The 18,539-nt window shown below is 35.0% G+C and overlaps 1 protein-coding gene across 3 annotated transcripts in view; it reads right to left on the bottom strand.

The window, feature by feature from the left end:
* The window catches only part of GBE1 (1,4-alpha-glucan branching enzyme 1), a 275,071-nt gene that overhangs the window by 208,971 nt on the left and 47,561 nt on the right, over window positions 1–18,539 (bottom strand). For all 3 annotated transcript variants that reach the window (XM_047794429.1, XM_047794412.1, XM_047794422.1), the window contains exon 2: window positions 12,971–13,140. In XM_047794429.1, the coding sequence (XP_047650385.1) occupies window positions 12,971–13,140 (170 nt within the window). The remainder of the gene's footprint in view (window positions 1–12,970; window positions 13,141–18,539) is intronic.

The following is an 18,539-nucleotide window of genomic DNA, read 5'->3' as shown; positions in this document are numbered from 1 at the left end:
AGATTCTGGAATGGGGCTCCTCTTTGAGGGCTCCAGTTTTAACTCAGTTCCAGCAACCATTTCCTCTTTTCACTTTCCTACACCCAAAGGAGCAACAGTTTCTAGTTCTGGTTGTTCTCTTAACCCTAACCAGCCTTCTGTAAAGGGCCCTTCATGGAACGATCTCCACTGAAATCCCTGAGCATGCCCCCTGTGTCGTGCTGCTGCCTGACTGATACAGAGGCAAAAATCCTGTGACTCTCAAGAAAAACTCTTCAAAACAAGCAAGTCTGCAAATCACTACCACTTAATGACACTCACAGTCTCAGTGGGCTGAGGCAGCAAAAATAAGGATAGCAAGTTAGAGCTACCAGGATTAAAAACAAACAAGCAAACAGACAAACAAATTCCTGCAAGGTGCCTAGAATTATCAGTCTTCACATGGTTCATTCACCTTCAATCCTGATGGAGCTCTCTTGTCACCCATTTCCCCCTGATCAGGATGAACAAACACATCTTCACATTTCTATCCATAAAGCAATGTCCAAATTAAGTATACATCAGCCTGGCCTATATGTTCCATCAACTGGTAAGCATATTACACATATTTATCACCATAAAGATATAACTCACTGGAGTTGCCGTCGTGGCGCAGTGGTTAACGAATCCAACTAGGAACCATGAGGTTGTAGGTTCAGTCCCTGCCCTTGCTCAGTGGGTTAACGATCTGGCGTTGCTGTGGCTCTGGTGTAGGCCGGTGGCTACAGTTCCGATTCGACCCCTAGCCTGGGAGCCTCCATATGCCGCGGCAGCGGCCGAAGAAATAGCAAAAAGACAAAAAAAAAAAAAAAAAAAAACTCACTTACATTTGAATGAGTAATTTTTAAGTAAAATGGTCATGGTTATTCATATAATAATAGCCTTTTTAGAAAATCTTCCAAAATTTCATTATTATCTTTATAGAAACATGGTAAGCACTAAGTATTTAGTGAGACTCCTATAGGTTAATTCAAAATGTTAAAAACTAATGAATGGTTCTTACCTTATAGCTAATATTGTTCATTGCAAAGTCAAGCGGAAGACTAGGACTGCAGATATTTGTCCACATGAGGCAGAATAATAACTCAGGTCATCAGTGTAGGAGCATGGATTTTAATGCATTCTTTGATATAACTATTGATTAACATGTGTGGCTTAAGGGCTCCAGGGAGTAACATCCCCAGCGACCTTGTTTACTATAGGGAGTGTACCTATGCCCAGATGGACCTTAATCCCTAAACCCCTGTGACTCAGTTTATGGGAAGAAAAGGGCGAATAAACCATGAGATTTACAGGACATTTCTACCCCTAAGACCCCGACTGGACAATGACTGATATAGATAATTGAGCAAGGCCAATGGGAGAAAACCACATATTTCTGGACCCCACATTGGTACCTCCCCATCTTTAAGGGATAAAAACCCCTATAAGACAATAGAGAAGGGGGTTCTCCTCCCCCCTCGCAGCAGCCCTGGGAGCTATTTGCTTTCCTATAATAAAGACTTTGCTTGCTTGCTTGCTACCTGTGTGTTCTCAAAGTTCAATCTTCGACTGTGTGAACAAGTACCTGGATTCCAGTAACATCTTTCTGGCATCACACAGTCCAATAACATGACCCTGGGCCACTATATGAGTCTGTCCAAGCTTCCATGTCAAAATGTCACAGAGTGCATGGTTTAACAGCAGACATTTATTTGTCACAGTTCTGGGGGCTGGGAAGTCCAGGACCAAGGTGCCAGAAGATGTGATTCTTAGGAGGACCTTCTTCCTGGCTTGCAGACCTTCCCACTGCGTCTCACATGGGTAGAGAGAGAGTGAACTCTGGTCTCTCTTCCTCTTCTTTTAAGGACATTAATCCCATCACAGGGTCTCCATGACCTCATCTAAGCCTAATTACCTCCCAAAGACCTCACTTCTAAGTACCCTCACATTAGGGGTTAGGAATTCAACATATCAATGGGGGGAGGCATATGCACATAAGCATGCTATCTTTAATAGCCACCTAAAGGAGGCTCTTTCCAGCATCAAGTTTAAATTGAGCCTTACTTTTTTCTTCTACTGAAAACCTTTATTCTCACCCTAATATCTTACAAGCTTCCAAATGTTTTCTCCATTTTGCCATTTTCCTCCCAGGGAACTTCTTCTCAGGACTTCTCTTTCTGCTTTTCTAATTGTTCTCCATGGCTGTTGCACAACCTAGCTGAGACTTTCCACTTCTTCTCCTGAGCTTGAGTGACTGACTCCTGCATCCCGTGTCTTCCTCTTTCTTGGTTTATTCCCTTACTTTGCTGGCATCCATCTTTCACCTCCTTAGGAAGAATGCTCTGAAGGTAATGCTTTGAGCACTGCTAAATATCTGCCTAGACACCTGATTGATTGATAAATTGGACAGGGAGTAGGAATCAAATTTCTCCCACCCAAGAAATCTGAACTAATTATTTCATTGTTCTCTACCTTCCCTTGTAAATGATAAGTCCTTCTGATTCTCTCCCAGAAAACTTGTTTTTCTTTCCTTCTAGAAGACTCTCTTAAAAAAAAAAAAAAGGGTTGCTGCTCTTGCCCTTTGCCTACTATATGCTAGGAAAAGAAAGTATGGTATGGTGTGACTTTCCACACAGACAGGGTAGGAAAAATGAAAAGGAAGGATAAACAGATGCTCTAGCAACTGCTCGCTTATAAGTGATACAAGCCCTCAAAAAAAAGAGGGCAATACATCATTCACATTCAACTCTACCTCAAGAAACTGTGATTCAAAAGTTCGTTCCTCAGCCTCGAATCTTCACTTTATCAACACCCAACTTACTCTGCTTCAAGTGATATATGGACCACATTGGGCGTGAGGGGAGACATGATAAAGATGAAACTGTTCTTCAGTAGAGACAACATCAAAAACCTTATTTAAAGTAAAGTATAACTAATTTGCTACAATGTAGGAAAAAAAAATATTCTCTCTCACTGCTGAGTTTCCAGGAATGCTGTGTAACATAACTTAAACTCTATAGTATATATTTCTCTACCATAAGACTTAAAAATTCACAAAGTGAGAAAAATAATATATATATATATTTCTACTGTACTTTGCTGTACAGTAGAAATTGACAGAACATGGTATATCTACCATAATAGAAAAAATAAAAATCATAAAAAAAATTCACAAAGTAGGTAAACCTAACTATAGAAAAATATTGAAAATACTTTAACAGAGGTAGGGCCACTGAGCTGAACCATTTCAGGGATGCTTTCGAATAGCTAAAATATATCTGTGAAGGGTGTCTTTCAGACTTGTATAACTCAATAGGCCGAAGGGAAGGAAAATACTATTCCAGTGAGGAGAATCCAGAATGGCAACCACTTGTCTTATCGCAAATAGAGGGACTTAATATAGGGAATTGATTACATAGATAGTAGATGAAAGGAGAATTCAAATAGAGGACAATTAAGCAACACACAGATTAGAAATAATAGGAATCTGGTAATCCCCCTAAGAGAGGGGCAGTATTACTGGAAACCAGAAGCCAAGGCCATCTAACAGAAGCTGGAAACAAGGCAAGGCTTCCCTGCAAGAACTGAGCTCACAGAGAGAATAGCAATAACAGCTACAACATACCAGCTGCAGGAGACAAGGTCAGCCTCACTTAGACAGAGGGTGGGCAAGGAAATAAGGGAGAAGTCCCTGGCTTCTCCCTCCTCCCATCAAGTCTTCCCCACTAGCACTTCCAACTAAACCAACTCAGAAGCAGAGTCCACGGGAGCTTGGGAAATGTGATGCAGAGCAGAAAAAAGTAGATAGAAGGATATTAGGGCAAATAAACAAATGACCAGCACTGCCAAGTATGTGAATCTGGTAAGAACATCAATAACCTAGGCAACCCAGATAACTGAGAGCCCAGGTACACATAAAAGCTTGTACACAAATCCCCATAAAGCATTATTCCCAATAATAGCTTTTATCCACAGTATTGGAAAACTGGAAATAACCCCAGTGTCCATCCGCTTAGAAGTAGATAAACAAAATGTGTTATATTTACACAATAGAATTTTATCCAGCCATAAAAAGGCTGATGGACTGTTACATGCTACAAAATAAATGATCCTTGAAAACAGTATGATAGTGGAAAGAAGCCATAAATAAAAGACAACTTATTATATAGATCCTGTTTCCAAATGAAATGCCCAGAAAAGGTAAATCCATAGAGACAGAAAATAGATTAGTGGTTGCCAAAAAATAGAGAAGAATTAGGACTAAATGCTTAATAAGTATGACATTTCTGTTTGGAGTGATGGGAGTGTTTTGAAACTAGACAATCTAGTGACTATACCGAAAACCACTGAAGTGTTCAATTTGAGGTGGTAATTTTGTGTTATGTGAATTATACCTCAACTTTTCAAATGTTAAAAGAAAGAAAAGAAAAACCTAAAAAATGAGAGTACATAATAAGCCTTCCAGATTCTGGTGGAAGTCATTAGTCCCCATGGCTGTTGGGCAGTGGCACATCATGGTATCAATACTGAAGGTCACTGACACTTGCTGAGAAAATGCAGTGTTATTTTCAGGTTCCTAGTCTCTAGGTAATACACTTGAGGTACTTCTGCCACTGATTTACAAGCAAAACTAAGATGGCTAAGTCATTTTTTTCAGGAACCCATCATAAGAGGTAGGTCTCTGACAGTCAAAATTAAAATGAATATTTTCACAGTTTCACATGAGGAATTGCAAAGCTACAAAGAAGTAAAAGTGTCCTTTTTTATTTTCCCCCAAGAGCTACTCAAGCTTAAATATACTCCCCAATTTTTTAAATAACAAAATGGGTAGACAAGGATTGAAAATGTAAAGAAAGAATACAAGTTTGTCATAAGGAAAAGATGGAAAGGATGTGAGAAGAGTGGTACAGATTCAAAGCTTAACAATAAAACGAACAAAACTTCGAAACTAATCAGTGAATTTCAATTGACTTGTTTGGGACAACTGTCTGGATAAGCAAAATAAACAGTGCTATTATCCTTTGATAGATATGCTATATTTCTGTAAACTCCCCTGCAATGTAGCATGATATTCAGTTATGTTATCTATGGCATAAGAAAGAATATCACAACAGGTTAAATTGGAGTTGCCTTAAACATCTACCTTAAGTGACAGCTTCTGAAAGTAATACAATTTGAACTTGAAAAGTTTAGTTGTGATCAAGATACAAAGAATGTTGATATATGTTATAATCAGTCACACTTGGGGCTAGATGTTACTATTATAAAACAGAACAACGCTTCTCTAAGAAAACCTCTAACTTGATAAGAGAAAAGTATGAATAATGTACCTTCTTTTTATAACAAATGGTGAGCTTAATAAAGTCACATTAATGGATAAAATTATGAACATGTCAAAAGACAAGTGTTAAAGAACAACCACAAATAAAATAATTTTACAGACATCAAGAACAAATCTAACACCAAAACTGAAACCTAACAAAAAGTATTTATTGTATCATCCAAACAATAAATTTTTAACGGGGGAGTTAAACTAAAGCAACATGAGTCGAGAAAATTGTTTTTTATGTCACACAATTTAAAGTTTACTTTCTTGCAGTAAGGTCTCTAATAGCATCCCCTAAAATGCCAGGAAGTAAAGACACTTCCCTATAAAAATAATCCTGGAGTTCCCATTGTGGCTCAGTGGTTAATGAATCCAACTAGGAACCATGGGGTTGCAGGTTCGATCCCTGGCCTCGCTTAGTGGGTTAAGGATCCAGTGTTGCCGTGAGCTGTGGTGTAGGTTGCAGACATGGCACAGATCCCGCATTGCTGTGGCTCTGGCGTAGGCTGGCAGCTACAGCTCTGGTTGGACCCCTACCCTGGGAACCTGCATATGCTGTGGGAGCTGCCTTATAAAAGGCAAAAAGACAACTAAATAAATAAATAAATAAATAATAATAAAAATAATCCTGTTAGGCATTATAATAATGCTAACACATCCAGCACAACAACTGGGGCCAGAAGTTGGTACATATATTGAAAATATTGGTTAAAGCAGAGAATGATTACATAAATAGTAAAATTTATATGTAAATAGTAAAAATTTTATTTTAACTTAAAACACAAATATAAATATTCACCCACCTTCTGATATAAGATTACAGCCATTTCTTGAAGTTTAGGTCCTCTGATTAGGATTCTGTATCATCTTTCTTATATAAACCTATATCTACAATGCAATATCTATAATTTTTTATTTCCTTTGGATTAAAATAGAATGGAAGCTAAAAGGTGCGTGCAAAATAATATGCCTATGAAATTGTTAGATTTATATCATTTTTTGCAGTTCACTTGTGAAAGCATTATTCAAAATAACATCCTTACTGAGATTTTTCCCAATACATAATTTCTTTTGCTGTCACGCTCATGGTTCATCACTTTATATAATATTATATTACAGAATTACAATGGGAAGAATGGGCATTCACAGGATTGGAAGCAGATGGAAAACTGACTCACCACAAGCACACAAAGCAATTGGCATAAGCAGAACCACATCCTTGAAGCAGACCATAGTCTATGCCCCATGCATGCTCAGTAACCTGCAGGAAGCAGTATCATTTACAGTGATTCCCTCCAGAAGAAATAAATTCAGTAAGTCTAATAAATGGACAATGGTTAAGTAAACCTCCATTGTATATCTATTCCATTGAAAGTGAACAATCCATCGGCAAGCACACATAAAATGGCTGGGAGAATTAACTTCACGTTGGAAAGCTAGAGAAAGTTCTGACCACTTTCTACAAAAACACCTATTGGCTGATTTGTTATTTTAAGTTCACTTACATCTAAGAGGCCATTTCTCAGCCTCGGTGCTGGTGTGGTTAACAGCCCTAAAGCCTTCTATCTCTACCTTGTACTCTGCCACCCTGTCACCAAAACATTTGTAACAGAGCTCCCAGGACCACCCTGGAAAGTCACTTTCTAAAAACACCAAAATCTCCAATAAGCCACTGAAGGAAGGCACATAACAAAAATACATACAAAGAGGACCCATAGAAAGTTGAAAATGTCTGCATAGCAAAAGACTCCTTGAAATGCCATTTGAATCCAAAGATCAGTAGATATTCCAGAGAAAACTTCTCAATAATCTAAGTTGGAGCACTACCCTACCTGACACCAACTCATCTCTGCTGCCACAAAAAACAAACAAACAAACAAACAAAACCTACAAAATATCTCAAATACCAAAACTCTGAAAAGGTTGCACTTTATATTATGAAGATATGTTATTTGCCACAGGGCTCATTTTACTATTTTTCTCAATTTTTCATAAGTGTCTGTAAAATCAAATTCTGCTTCTGATCTCATTGACAATAGGGGTTGGCCAAATTATCTGGATAATGAAATGCAAGTACAAATCACATTTGCCACTTTTAAGTTGAAGCTTTTAGAGCCACGGCAAGTTTTCTCCATTGCTCTTTCTCTCTCTCAGGAGATCAGCACATCCCACACAGGGGATGATCTTTCACCCTGGATCCTGAAAAGGCCTTAAAACTTGGGGCAGAGCCACTGCTGACAATTTCAGCCAACTTGAGCAAGAAATGGCCTTTGTTACTGTAAGCCATTAAAACGTGAAAGCTAACACAACCACCATGGATTTAGTTGAAGAAAGAGAATACAAAGAAGGTGGACATCAAAACTATATCTTCCAACCATAAAGGACTTCTTTTTTTTTTTTTTTTTCTTTTTATGGCATATGGAACTTTCCAGGCTAGGGGTTAAATCCCACAGCCACAGCAATAGGGGATCCGAACAACATGTGCACCTTATGCCACATCTTGTGGCAATGCCAGATCCTTAATCTACTGAAAGGCCAGGGATCAAACTTGCATCCTCATGGACTTCTAAATCAATAAAAAATGATCACTAATTTTTAGATCAGTGTTTCTCAAACTATCTATCATGATGGATCAGTTAACTTTCCTTTCTCAAACTATCTATGATGATGGACAAGTTCCCTTTCCTTTTTTAATTTTCCAATCTATTATAGACCAATTCTTGCATAAAATATAAAAAAAGAATTCTTAGAAAATAAAAGATGCTTTCAAATTTTAAGTCCTGATACTTGTATAATCATTCTTAGATTCCACAGAAATAAAGTTACTCTGTAGAACTTCTATTAAAGTTCCTAAATGCTTATTCCCCAGTTCTGACAATATATTATTGCAAGCCAATTACATGGCACAAAACCACACCACTCTGCAAAGCACTGTTTCAGAGGGTGTGGAATTAAGAGATCTAAAGGCTTCTGTGATGACATAAACTTCTCGGCAATTGCCTAACTGGAAACTAAACTGTAGCAAATTTCATCTAGAAAACAGTTTAAAAAATTCCTTAGTATCTTTCCCACTCTGCAAAAACCTCTGTGGCTCCTTTTTTCTATAGGCATAAAAATCAGGTGTTTTTTTTTTCTTTTTTTCTTTTTTTTTCCAGTCTATCAATGATAGACATTTGGGTTATTTGAAAAGTGCCTCGCTCCCAGACTTAGTAATTTTAAATGAAATGTTTTCAGTTATAGCGAATAGGAACCCAATTATTTTATATTGACATACGTAGTTTACCGCCTTTCTCTCTACTTATTATTATCTAGCTACTGGAAAGCAGCTAGTTTTCTCCAATTATTTAGCAACCTACAATAAACATGATTGAGTTCTAAAACCCAAGTATATTTTAAATCACATTTAATTTTCTAATGAATAAATCTTTCGTTTATTAAAGATGATTCAAAGTTTCAGAAATTCATCTCAAGGCTTTAAAGTAGTTTCTGGCTGTCCCAGAAATACTTTTGGGGTGGTAAGATTCCAATCTTGATGAATGTCATTATATATCCACTCTCCTACGTTGCTGCAGCAGCTGCTAGCTGCTTAAAAAGCTGTTCTAAAAAAAAAAAAAATGACTGAAAGGAAAAGAAATGAGTCTTCATTTTCTCTCAAATGAAGAAAAATATGGGTAATACATTTAAAGTGAAGGTGTTTTCCAAGTTTTAAAAATGTGGATGGCAAAAGCCAGTACCACCACAGTTTGGGCAAAACAGAGACTAAATCATTTGATTTTTGTAAGGTTCAACTGTCTTTTGAAATTAATAGTAATTTTTTAATAAGGAAAAAAAAGACCTATGCAAATTAAAGTACTTTTTCAATCTTGTCAACTAAGATTTCTGTAGCATTGAATAACGTATAAAATGTCCTCACATTTGCAATGTAGTTAGTACCTAAGAGCAACCCAGTTAGGAAAGTAAGAGGAATATCATCACCTTTATTCCTACAAAGCCAGATGAAGAACCATGCTTAGAGAAAGCCACTATGGTTTCAAACACTAAATCCACATTTTCTCTCTCTTTTTTTTTTTTTTCCTACACACCAATTCACGGTCAGTTCTTTCTTAAAGATCATTTATTTCTGACAACAATAAGCATTTGTAGCTAGGGTATTTTTAGATCAGCTGGCAAAAAAAATACACTAGAAAATACCAGCAGTATTATGAGTAAGCCCTGAGAAAAAAGTATGGTGCAATTTCTAAGATGATTAGAAGAGGAGAGAGACATCACAATATGCTAACATATTCTGATTACTGGTTTAATATTCTATAATATAGAATTAAAGTCTAGATAGTCTTTAATTTTATTATCTTCTGGAAAAATATCAGAAATAGATGGCTAATCATTAAGATAAAAATTGAACTAAGAACATTTCCTTTTACTGTTTTCCTGTTATTGTAAATATAAGTAATAGTCAATTTATTCCTTAGCAGAAATAAGATTTTTGCTGTTGGATGTTTGAAGACATGTTTTATATTCTCTTTAGAGGTACAAAGAAGAGGTAGGTACAAAAGCAATGTCTTAAATTATATACATATAGCCTTTCATGATAAAATCATAAGTAAAATTATGGTACTTTTCAACTCATTGCCAATAGGTACAGAAGCAATAGGGGGGTTTTTAGTGATATTTCAAGTACATATATAGAAGTTAAGCTTATTGTTAGATAGGATGACAAAGGAAGGAAGAGAATTCTTTAAAATGATCTGTGTTACAGTTAGAGATTATTTCTACAGAATCTTTTAAGTTTACTGCTGTTTCAATTTAGTTGATAAATATGAAGTTACATTTATACAGTTAAATCCTTTTTAAAACATTTTAATATCATTAGCAAAACCATCTAGAACAATTTAATTAATCTTTGTTTGCATTTTCTAACTTTAAAATATCTACTGTAATTTTTAGCTAATTAACACAAATTTATTTTTCCTTCAGTTTGGTACAAATTCATACATTGGAAGACTTACCATAAAATCTAAGACATTTTTGATGCTGAGAAAAACCTCAACAACAACAACAAAAAAATAACTTTATTCTTGTTCAACTCTTCTTAGACATAAAAGATTTTTATATAAATAAGGGAAAAATATAGAATTCCTTGTGTTTTTTTTTAAAAAAAGGTTAGTTCAGTAACTTATGAGTATATTTTCAGCTATGTTGTCATTATTATCAAAATTCTGTATTCCACAAAGTCATATTAAATTAATACTTGGGTGAACATTTTTTCAAAGACATACTATTTTAAACGCATTATTAACCCAGAATTTTGGCTCTACTCTCAATTCGAATTTTTTTCTTTTTCTTTTCTTTTTTTTTAAGTCAAAACTCTTCAGTGAAAAAAGTTTGAGATCCCACACATAAAAAGATACTGAGAACTTGCAATGGGGCAGAAAAAAGATATACTTTCATCTAGAGAAGAAAATAGATTAGACATTTATATTTCACCAACATGCTGCCCATTAATTAACAGTTAACTATATTCTATCATGATTAACTATTATGTATCACAATTTCACTTGTCTTAGTCTTTCTCATCTCTCTATTAAAAATAACAACCCATAGACTAAATCTGATATTCTTTGTGCCCTTAGACACTAAAGAAATACTGCCTAATTGAAAATAATTGACTAAACGTTGTTTCAAGTATATGGAGAGATTTCAAATTATGTGATATACCTTCAAAAAGTGTAAGATTTTCAAAAATCAAATGAAATAGAAAAAAGTTAAAAGGATGGTTTTACATAAAAAAGGGAACTAGATAATTCTTAGTTTTCTCTTTGAGGAAGATTTTCTAAATTATTTTTTTTCTTTTCTTATATAATGATTTTTCCATTATAGCTGGTTTACATTTAACTTTTAACATTTAAGTGTTAAATCCTAAGTCATTAAAATTTTCAAATAAAATTTCCAAACACACATATGGCCCAGTTAGATTTGCAAGGCACAACTTTTAATAATTCAGCATTAGTCATTATGATAGCTACCAGATCTAGTTTTCATAAAGTTCCCTCCCCATATTTTTCTTTTGCTAAATCCTATATAGTGGATTCAGACCAAGGTGGCCACTGAGCACTTGAAATAAGGTCAGTGCAAATGAGAAACTCAGTTTAAAGTTTTATTTAATCTTAATTACTTTATTAAATTTTGAAATCATTACTCAATTGAGTTACTAGAACCTTTATCAGTATTTGGAGAAACTTGGGTATGTACTTTAAAACTGAAAACTTTATTAAATCAAAATATAGATCAAGTATTTCCAATGAAAAATACTTATCAGATTCAGAAGATGCAGTACAAAAGAATAAAAATATGCTATTAACAAATTCCATATTGACTACATGTTAATAATATTTTTATAAATTTGATAAGTAAAATTTATCATTATTAAAATTTATTCAATTCTTCTCCTTTACTTTTTTTATACAGCTACTAAAATCTTTGAATTATGTAAGTAGTATTCACTGTATTTCTCAGACAATATAAGTAAACTCAAAACTTTTTTTAAAAGTCAGGTTCCTTAAGGTATAATTTACATATAGTAAAATTCACTCTTATGTGTAAATTTCTATAAATTCTCACAAATGTAGGCAGTCATGTAACCACCACTACAATCAAGACATAAAACATTTTCATCACTCCAAAAAGTCCCATTATGTTTCTCTGTAATCATCTTACACCTCCTACTCCCAAACCCTGACAGCTCATTTTTCAGTCCCTACAGTTTTGCTCTTTCCAGAATAGTATAGCAAGTAGACTTCTGAGCACATGAAAATCAGATTTGAAAGACTATATGACCCTACAGTACTAAAGGTTCATTATCATTCTGATATCTACTTTCCTGGTATTACAAACATTTTGCCAAGGCCTATTTTTCCAGTTATTCCATTTTCAAAACTGAGCTTTCGTCCTTGTCACTATCACAGTAATTTATTTATATAGACTCAATCTGAGCAGACTCTATTAGAGTTATTTACATACAGGTCTTCCTTCCACTAGACTGTAAGCTCAAAGCTTGACTTTTAGAACTACTACGTTTTCCTTGGATTTAACTGCCTAGTGAAATTAACAGTACAGATTACAAGGCTGAGAATAATTTCGCACTGTGTTATTAAAAAAGGGGGGGGGATGACTGATGAAGTTCATCCTCTAGATTAAGTGTCTACTTTTATTGAAGTCTCAAAAAAGGATATTAGAGGATCTAAGAACTACAGAACCACCTACCCAGCAGCAAATGCTGGTAGAGATTTAACCTACACCAATATCTTTTCCTAGATTGCTCTTGGTTTTGTCAGAGCTTGCTACCAAAATTGAATAAATTTGGAGAAGTCTGCCTAACACTGAATCCCTCATAAACTCTGTTATTTCTGGTACATGACTGTATAGAACATAAAGTTTTTTAAGAAACACAGGTAGTATCACATTACAGCAGAAACACCTTTATCACAAAAAGGTATGAAAACTTAATAAATTCTATAGCTCTATCTGAAAAGTGGAATATTCGTAGTCAACAATCTTCATAAAGTGAAATATATGAACTATAATGTCGATGTTCTAAGTGAATAAATTAAATATTACAGCTGACTATAATGCTCCCAAAATACTTACTGAAGTCTCCAGTAAGGAAAACTCCTTCTGCTCCTGGGGCCCATTCCTTGCAGTATAAACCACCATCAGCACATCTGTGGATGCCAAATGATTCATAACCTCTGGAAAACTTATCAATACCACCTTCGTTCTCTCCAAAGTTGGTCAAAGTCTGGTTAAAACGCTTATACCTTTGAAAAAGTGTAAAAGAAAGGAAATTGAAAAATTAATCATCTTCCAGAAGAGCTGCTGTAATTAAGTAACTGCTTTACTTTTATTCAGGAAAAAAAAAAAAAAAGACATCATTAAAGAAGAATGATGTGAATAAATTTCATTCATTGGGAGAGTTACCTGGTAGGATAAAATCATTCTTATCTCAAACTGAACTAATCCAACCAACTTTTTTTTTGTAATTTCAACCATTTTGTTATAAAAGAGAAAATATGATGCTTATGTTATTCCATGAGTATTTTAAAATCAGCACTAGAGCAACTTCTGTGTCAGGACAGTATAATGAGGAGTTCCTGTCGTGGCTCAGCGGTTAAAGAACCCAACTAGTATCCATGAGGATGTGGGTTTGATCCCTGGTCTTGCTCAGTGGGTTAAGGATCTGGTGCTGCCATGAGCTTCGGTGTAGGTTGCAGAATGCAGTTCAGATCCCGCTTTGCTGTGGCTCTGGCATGGGCCGGCAGCTACAGCTCTGAATGGACCTCTAGCTTGGGAACCTCCATATGCCATGGGTGTGGCCCTAAAAGACAGAAAGACAGAAGAAAAAAAAAAAAAAAAGACAGTATAATGAGGGAACATCTCTACATCTCTTTCCTCTAACCCCTAAAAAAATGAAAGAAAAATAGTTAAAAACCAGCAAGAAAATTAAAATTACCCTACAGCAGATTTGGCACACTTTTCCTGTTAGGGGGCAGATAGTAAATATTTTAGGCTATGTCAGCCAAATGGTTTCTGTCACAACAACTCAATTGTGTCTCTGAAGCATGAAAATTGGCCACAGATAACATGTAAATGAATGGGTATGGTTGTGTTCCAATAATAATTTATTTACAAAAACAGGTGGTGGGGCCAAATTTGTCCATAGGCTGTAGTTTGCCTAGCCCTGCCCTATGGTAACTTAGCACAGAAAGAACATATATCACCTCAAACTAAAAAGCTAGTGGCCAGGAGAAGAAACCAAAGATTCCTTTCCAAGCAGGACTGAGAACAGCACATGGCTGCTCCTGACTCTCTTAGATCCCCAGAGTCCATATTCATGACAGGTACACCAAAAACGTACTACTATATTCACATATTAGCACCAAGTCTGGGGAGAAAGGCAAAACTGGTAGAACTAAAGAAGTGAAGCTTGTGGCAGGTGCCTTCTGTCAGAAGTGAAAATTCAAGAACTAAACCATGAATTGAGCAATGCCCATACACTTCCCTGCACTTCCCCATACCCTGGGGGTGATCAATAAAAGTCCCAGGAAGACTTGAATCCAAGTAGGGGATATACACAGAATATACAAAATTTGAGAAGCTAACTAGCGAAGAACTTCTCAACTCAGCTGAATAAGAAAACAATCTTTCCACAAATATTTCAAATATAACTTCAACTTTAAAATGAATTGAATAAGAACAAAAGCTTAGACATTATATTATAGAACAACAGAATGAGAAGTAAAATTAGACTGCAGACCCAAGGAAATAAAAAGAGGAACAAAATTATATCATTTGAAAACAATAAATGAATTAGAATTAGCAAGGAACAAAATGTACATATAACAAAAATAACAAAGTATTAGGTAAATGAAAAATTGGAAATTGATAGCATTAGAAGGAAAAAACAAAAAAAGCTGAAAATATTAAAGAAAAGTTAAGAGATATGCAAAATTCAGGGGAAAAAAAATGATCCAAATAAGGATAGCTAGTGACTCTGAAGAACAAACTAAATAAAATGAATATAAAAGATACCATTGGACAATCTATCCTATAGAATTAAATCTGCATAGTAAAAATAACACACCATGTTTTAAGAAAAATTTACAGAACGTACAAATGCACAAACATTCACAAAGCATCTTCCAGTTTAAGCTAATGAAATTCAAAGGAGAGAGAAATAAAGCTATAGATAACTGGTATAAGAAAGGGGAAGAGAGAGGGCATTTTTTTTGCAAAGGAACATTAAAGACCAAAAGATAACAAAGCCACGCCCACACAATTCTGAGAAGGAAAAGTGGTAATCTAAGGATATTATATGAGACAAATCCCTGGTTCAAACCTAAGGAATTCTTTAAATATTGCCAAATTTTAAAATAATTTTAAGTTTATGACACTAATGAACCATTCCTGAAGAGAAAAAAAAATACTTTCTATAAAAAAATTAGGCAATTAAAAGACTAAACACACACACACATATACAGAGGAATAGACAGTCATTGCAGTCATGTGGCTAAGCCCTGAGTCTTTAAACACACAACCATGGCTAGACAATTGTGTAACTGTGTGACTGTGATAGTGAAAAAGAATGCCAATGGACAAATGAAAATTTGATTTATACTAAAAAAAAAACAAGAGATAAGTGAAAGGCAGATGAAATACAGCACAAGAGTGGTCAGATCCCTATTTTATTATAACAGAATCACTCAACATTGCCTAAAATTTAAAACTGTCATCATTAAATGTTTTGATCTCTTTATAAATCTTGGATGGGCACTTTAGAAAATAGCATCTCAGTGTAAAGAAAGCTGCATGTGAATTTCAGCCATTTCCTTCATTTTACTTCAGTTTTTTTTGTTTAAAATTAAATTTAACACACATTTATTTTTCCTCATGTTTTATTATATTATATCTATCAAACTATTTCTCTATACTTTTACTTATAAATAAGTATATAAAAATATAAATAATGAAGTTCTCTTAATACCGGTGATGATTTTTTTGTGTTTTTTGGTGGGGTTTCTATTTACTTTCTCCCTTGCATTGTTCTAATTATTTATAAGAAAGAAATATTATTTAAATAAAAATATGTTTTTCCTGGAACTATAAAATTTGTAGATTATTAAAATGTCTATATAATCCTATAAGATATTCTGGAAGAATTTTACTGGGTATGTAAAAGTATGGCTTATAAAATTTGGGAAATTGAAATAATTTAAAACAGATCAACAGGACAAAACTGAGTTCCTGAAATAGACATGAACACAAAAAGAAATTAAACACATCAAAAAAGGATATTTCAAATCAATAAGGATGGCTTACCAAATAAAATACTGGAATCTAAGTTTATAAAAATTGATCTCTAAAACCAAAATAACTTTTAAACATCAAATTTACAAATATATATTTATTTATTTATATATATATATTTTTTTCTACTGTACAGCATGGTGACCCAGTTACACATACACGTATACATTCTTTTTTCTCACATTACGTGTTCCTTCATAATTGACTAGACAGAGTTCCCAGTGCTACACAACAGGATCCCATTGCTAATCCATCCCAAAGGCAACATTCTGCATCTATTTACCCCAAGCTCCCACCTCACACCAATCAGAATGGCCATCATTAATAAATCCACAAATAGCAAATGCTGGAGGTGGTGCGGAGAAAAGGGAACCCTCCTGCACTGTTGGTGGGAATGTAAGCTGATACAACCACTATGGAGAACAGTATGGAGGTACCTTAGAAAACTATACATAGAACTACCATATGACCCAACAGTCCCACTCTTGGGCATATATCTGGACAAAACTCTACTTAAAAGAGACACATGCACCCGCATGTTCATTGCAGCACTATTCACAATAGCCAATACATGGAATCAACCCAAATGTCCACTGATAGATGATTGGATCAGGAAGATGTGGTATATATATCCAATGGAATACTACTCCTCCATAAAAAAGAACAAAATAATGCCATTTGCAGCAACATAGATGGAACTAGAGACTCTCATCCTGAGTGAAGTAACTCAGAAAGAGAAAGACAAATACCATATGATATCACATATCTGGAATCTAATATATGGCACAAAGTTATAAATATTAAAAGTAAAAGTTTAAAAAACCAAGAGTTCACAGAAAAGGAAGTACAAATGGCCAGTAAACACTTGAAAAGATGCACAAATTCATACATAATGAAGAGGTGTAAACCTAAATTTCAAATTTTCATTTTCTACCTAAAAGACCAAAAAATATGTCTGTGTGGACAGAGTGCAGGGCCAGGAAAAAGACATTCCCAAATACTCTTTAATGAAATATAAATTAGACAACAATTTGGTATAAGCCATGAATATTTCAAAATCATACTCTTCAACTAAATAATTCCATTTTTAGAAATTTATCCCTCATATATATTGCACAAAGAATCAAAGACACCTATGTTTACAATGATCACTACAGCATTATTTAATACACTGAGCCATGGAAAATACCTACCTGTTCAACAAGGGAGGCTGGTCGAGCTAACCATGGAACATCCAAACAACAGATTACACAAGATCCATTAGGAAGAATGAGGTAGAGCAAAATGTGCTGATATGGAAAGATGCCCAACATAGGTTGGGGAAAAAAGTTGCAGAGCAGTTTTCTATAAGCATCTATTTGTACAAAGAAATATACATACAGCTATAGATGGCATATACATGGTACTTTCACAAGGCCTCTTCCTCTCCACCAGAAGTTGGATTCCAAATGAGGTGGAGTGAGCAGAAGCCTTGAGCCTCTCTAGTCCCACCACACTCAACACATCTGCTTCAAAGACAAGAAGAGGTATAGCACAGAATCTAATCAGAGGAATACAGTGCCTACGGAAGTGGTGGGTGTGACTAGAATGTTTCATATATGACCCCCTTTTGTATTGTATGTATGTGTGTGTGTGTATATATACACACAACATACAAATACACATGCCCCCTTGTGAGTGCACATGCCCATCCATAGTTTTATAAAAATCCAAATTACATTTAATCCATTATTTGAAACAAATTAACTTTTATTTATTTTGTATTTATTTTTTTAGGGCCACACCCATGGCATATGGAGGTTCCCAGGCTAGTGGCTGAATCCGAGCTGTTGCTACTCACCTACACCACAGCCACATCTGCGACCTATCCCACAGCTCACTGGAAACGCTGGATCCTTAACACACTGACGGAGGCCAGGAATTGAACCTGCATCCTCATGGATGCTATTCAGATTCACTTGCAATGAGGCATGATAAGAACTCCCAAATTAACTTTTAATGAAATAATATAACCTCAGTCTCACTGACAGTCTTTATTCCAGAAGGACACAAACTGAACCACTGACAGGAGCCAGGCAGGTATCATAAATATGAGGAGCTGGTCCCGTGTAAGAAATACAAAGGGCAAGGATAAAAGAATGACCAATGAGGTTAGCTTTAGGTTATGGAAAACAATGTAGGAAGGAACTCGGGTGAGATTGAAAGCACAAGGTCCATGGAAAAGTGATAGCATCTATTTAATAACTACAGCCTATGACTATCAAGCATTTGCCAAATCAGAATGAAAAAAAATCCAGATTTTTCTATGAACTCTCCCTAATTTAACATTGGCAACTGTTTCAAATTACTTCAA

The sequence above is a fragment of the Phacochoerus africanus genome, chromosome 1, assembly GCF_016906955.1.
Source record: "Phacochoerus africanus isolate WHEZ1 chromosome 1, ROS_Pafr_v1, whole genome shotgun sequence".
Classification (NCBI taxonomy): Eukaryota; Metazoa; Chordata; class Mammalia; order Artiodactyla; family Suidae; genus Phacochoerus; species Phacochoerus africanus.
This window is presented reverse-complemented; position numbering and strand designations above follow the sequence as displayed.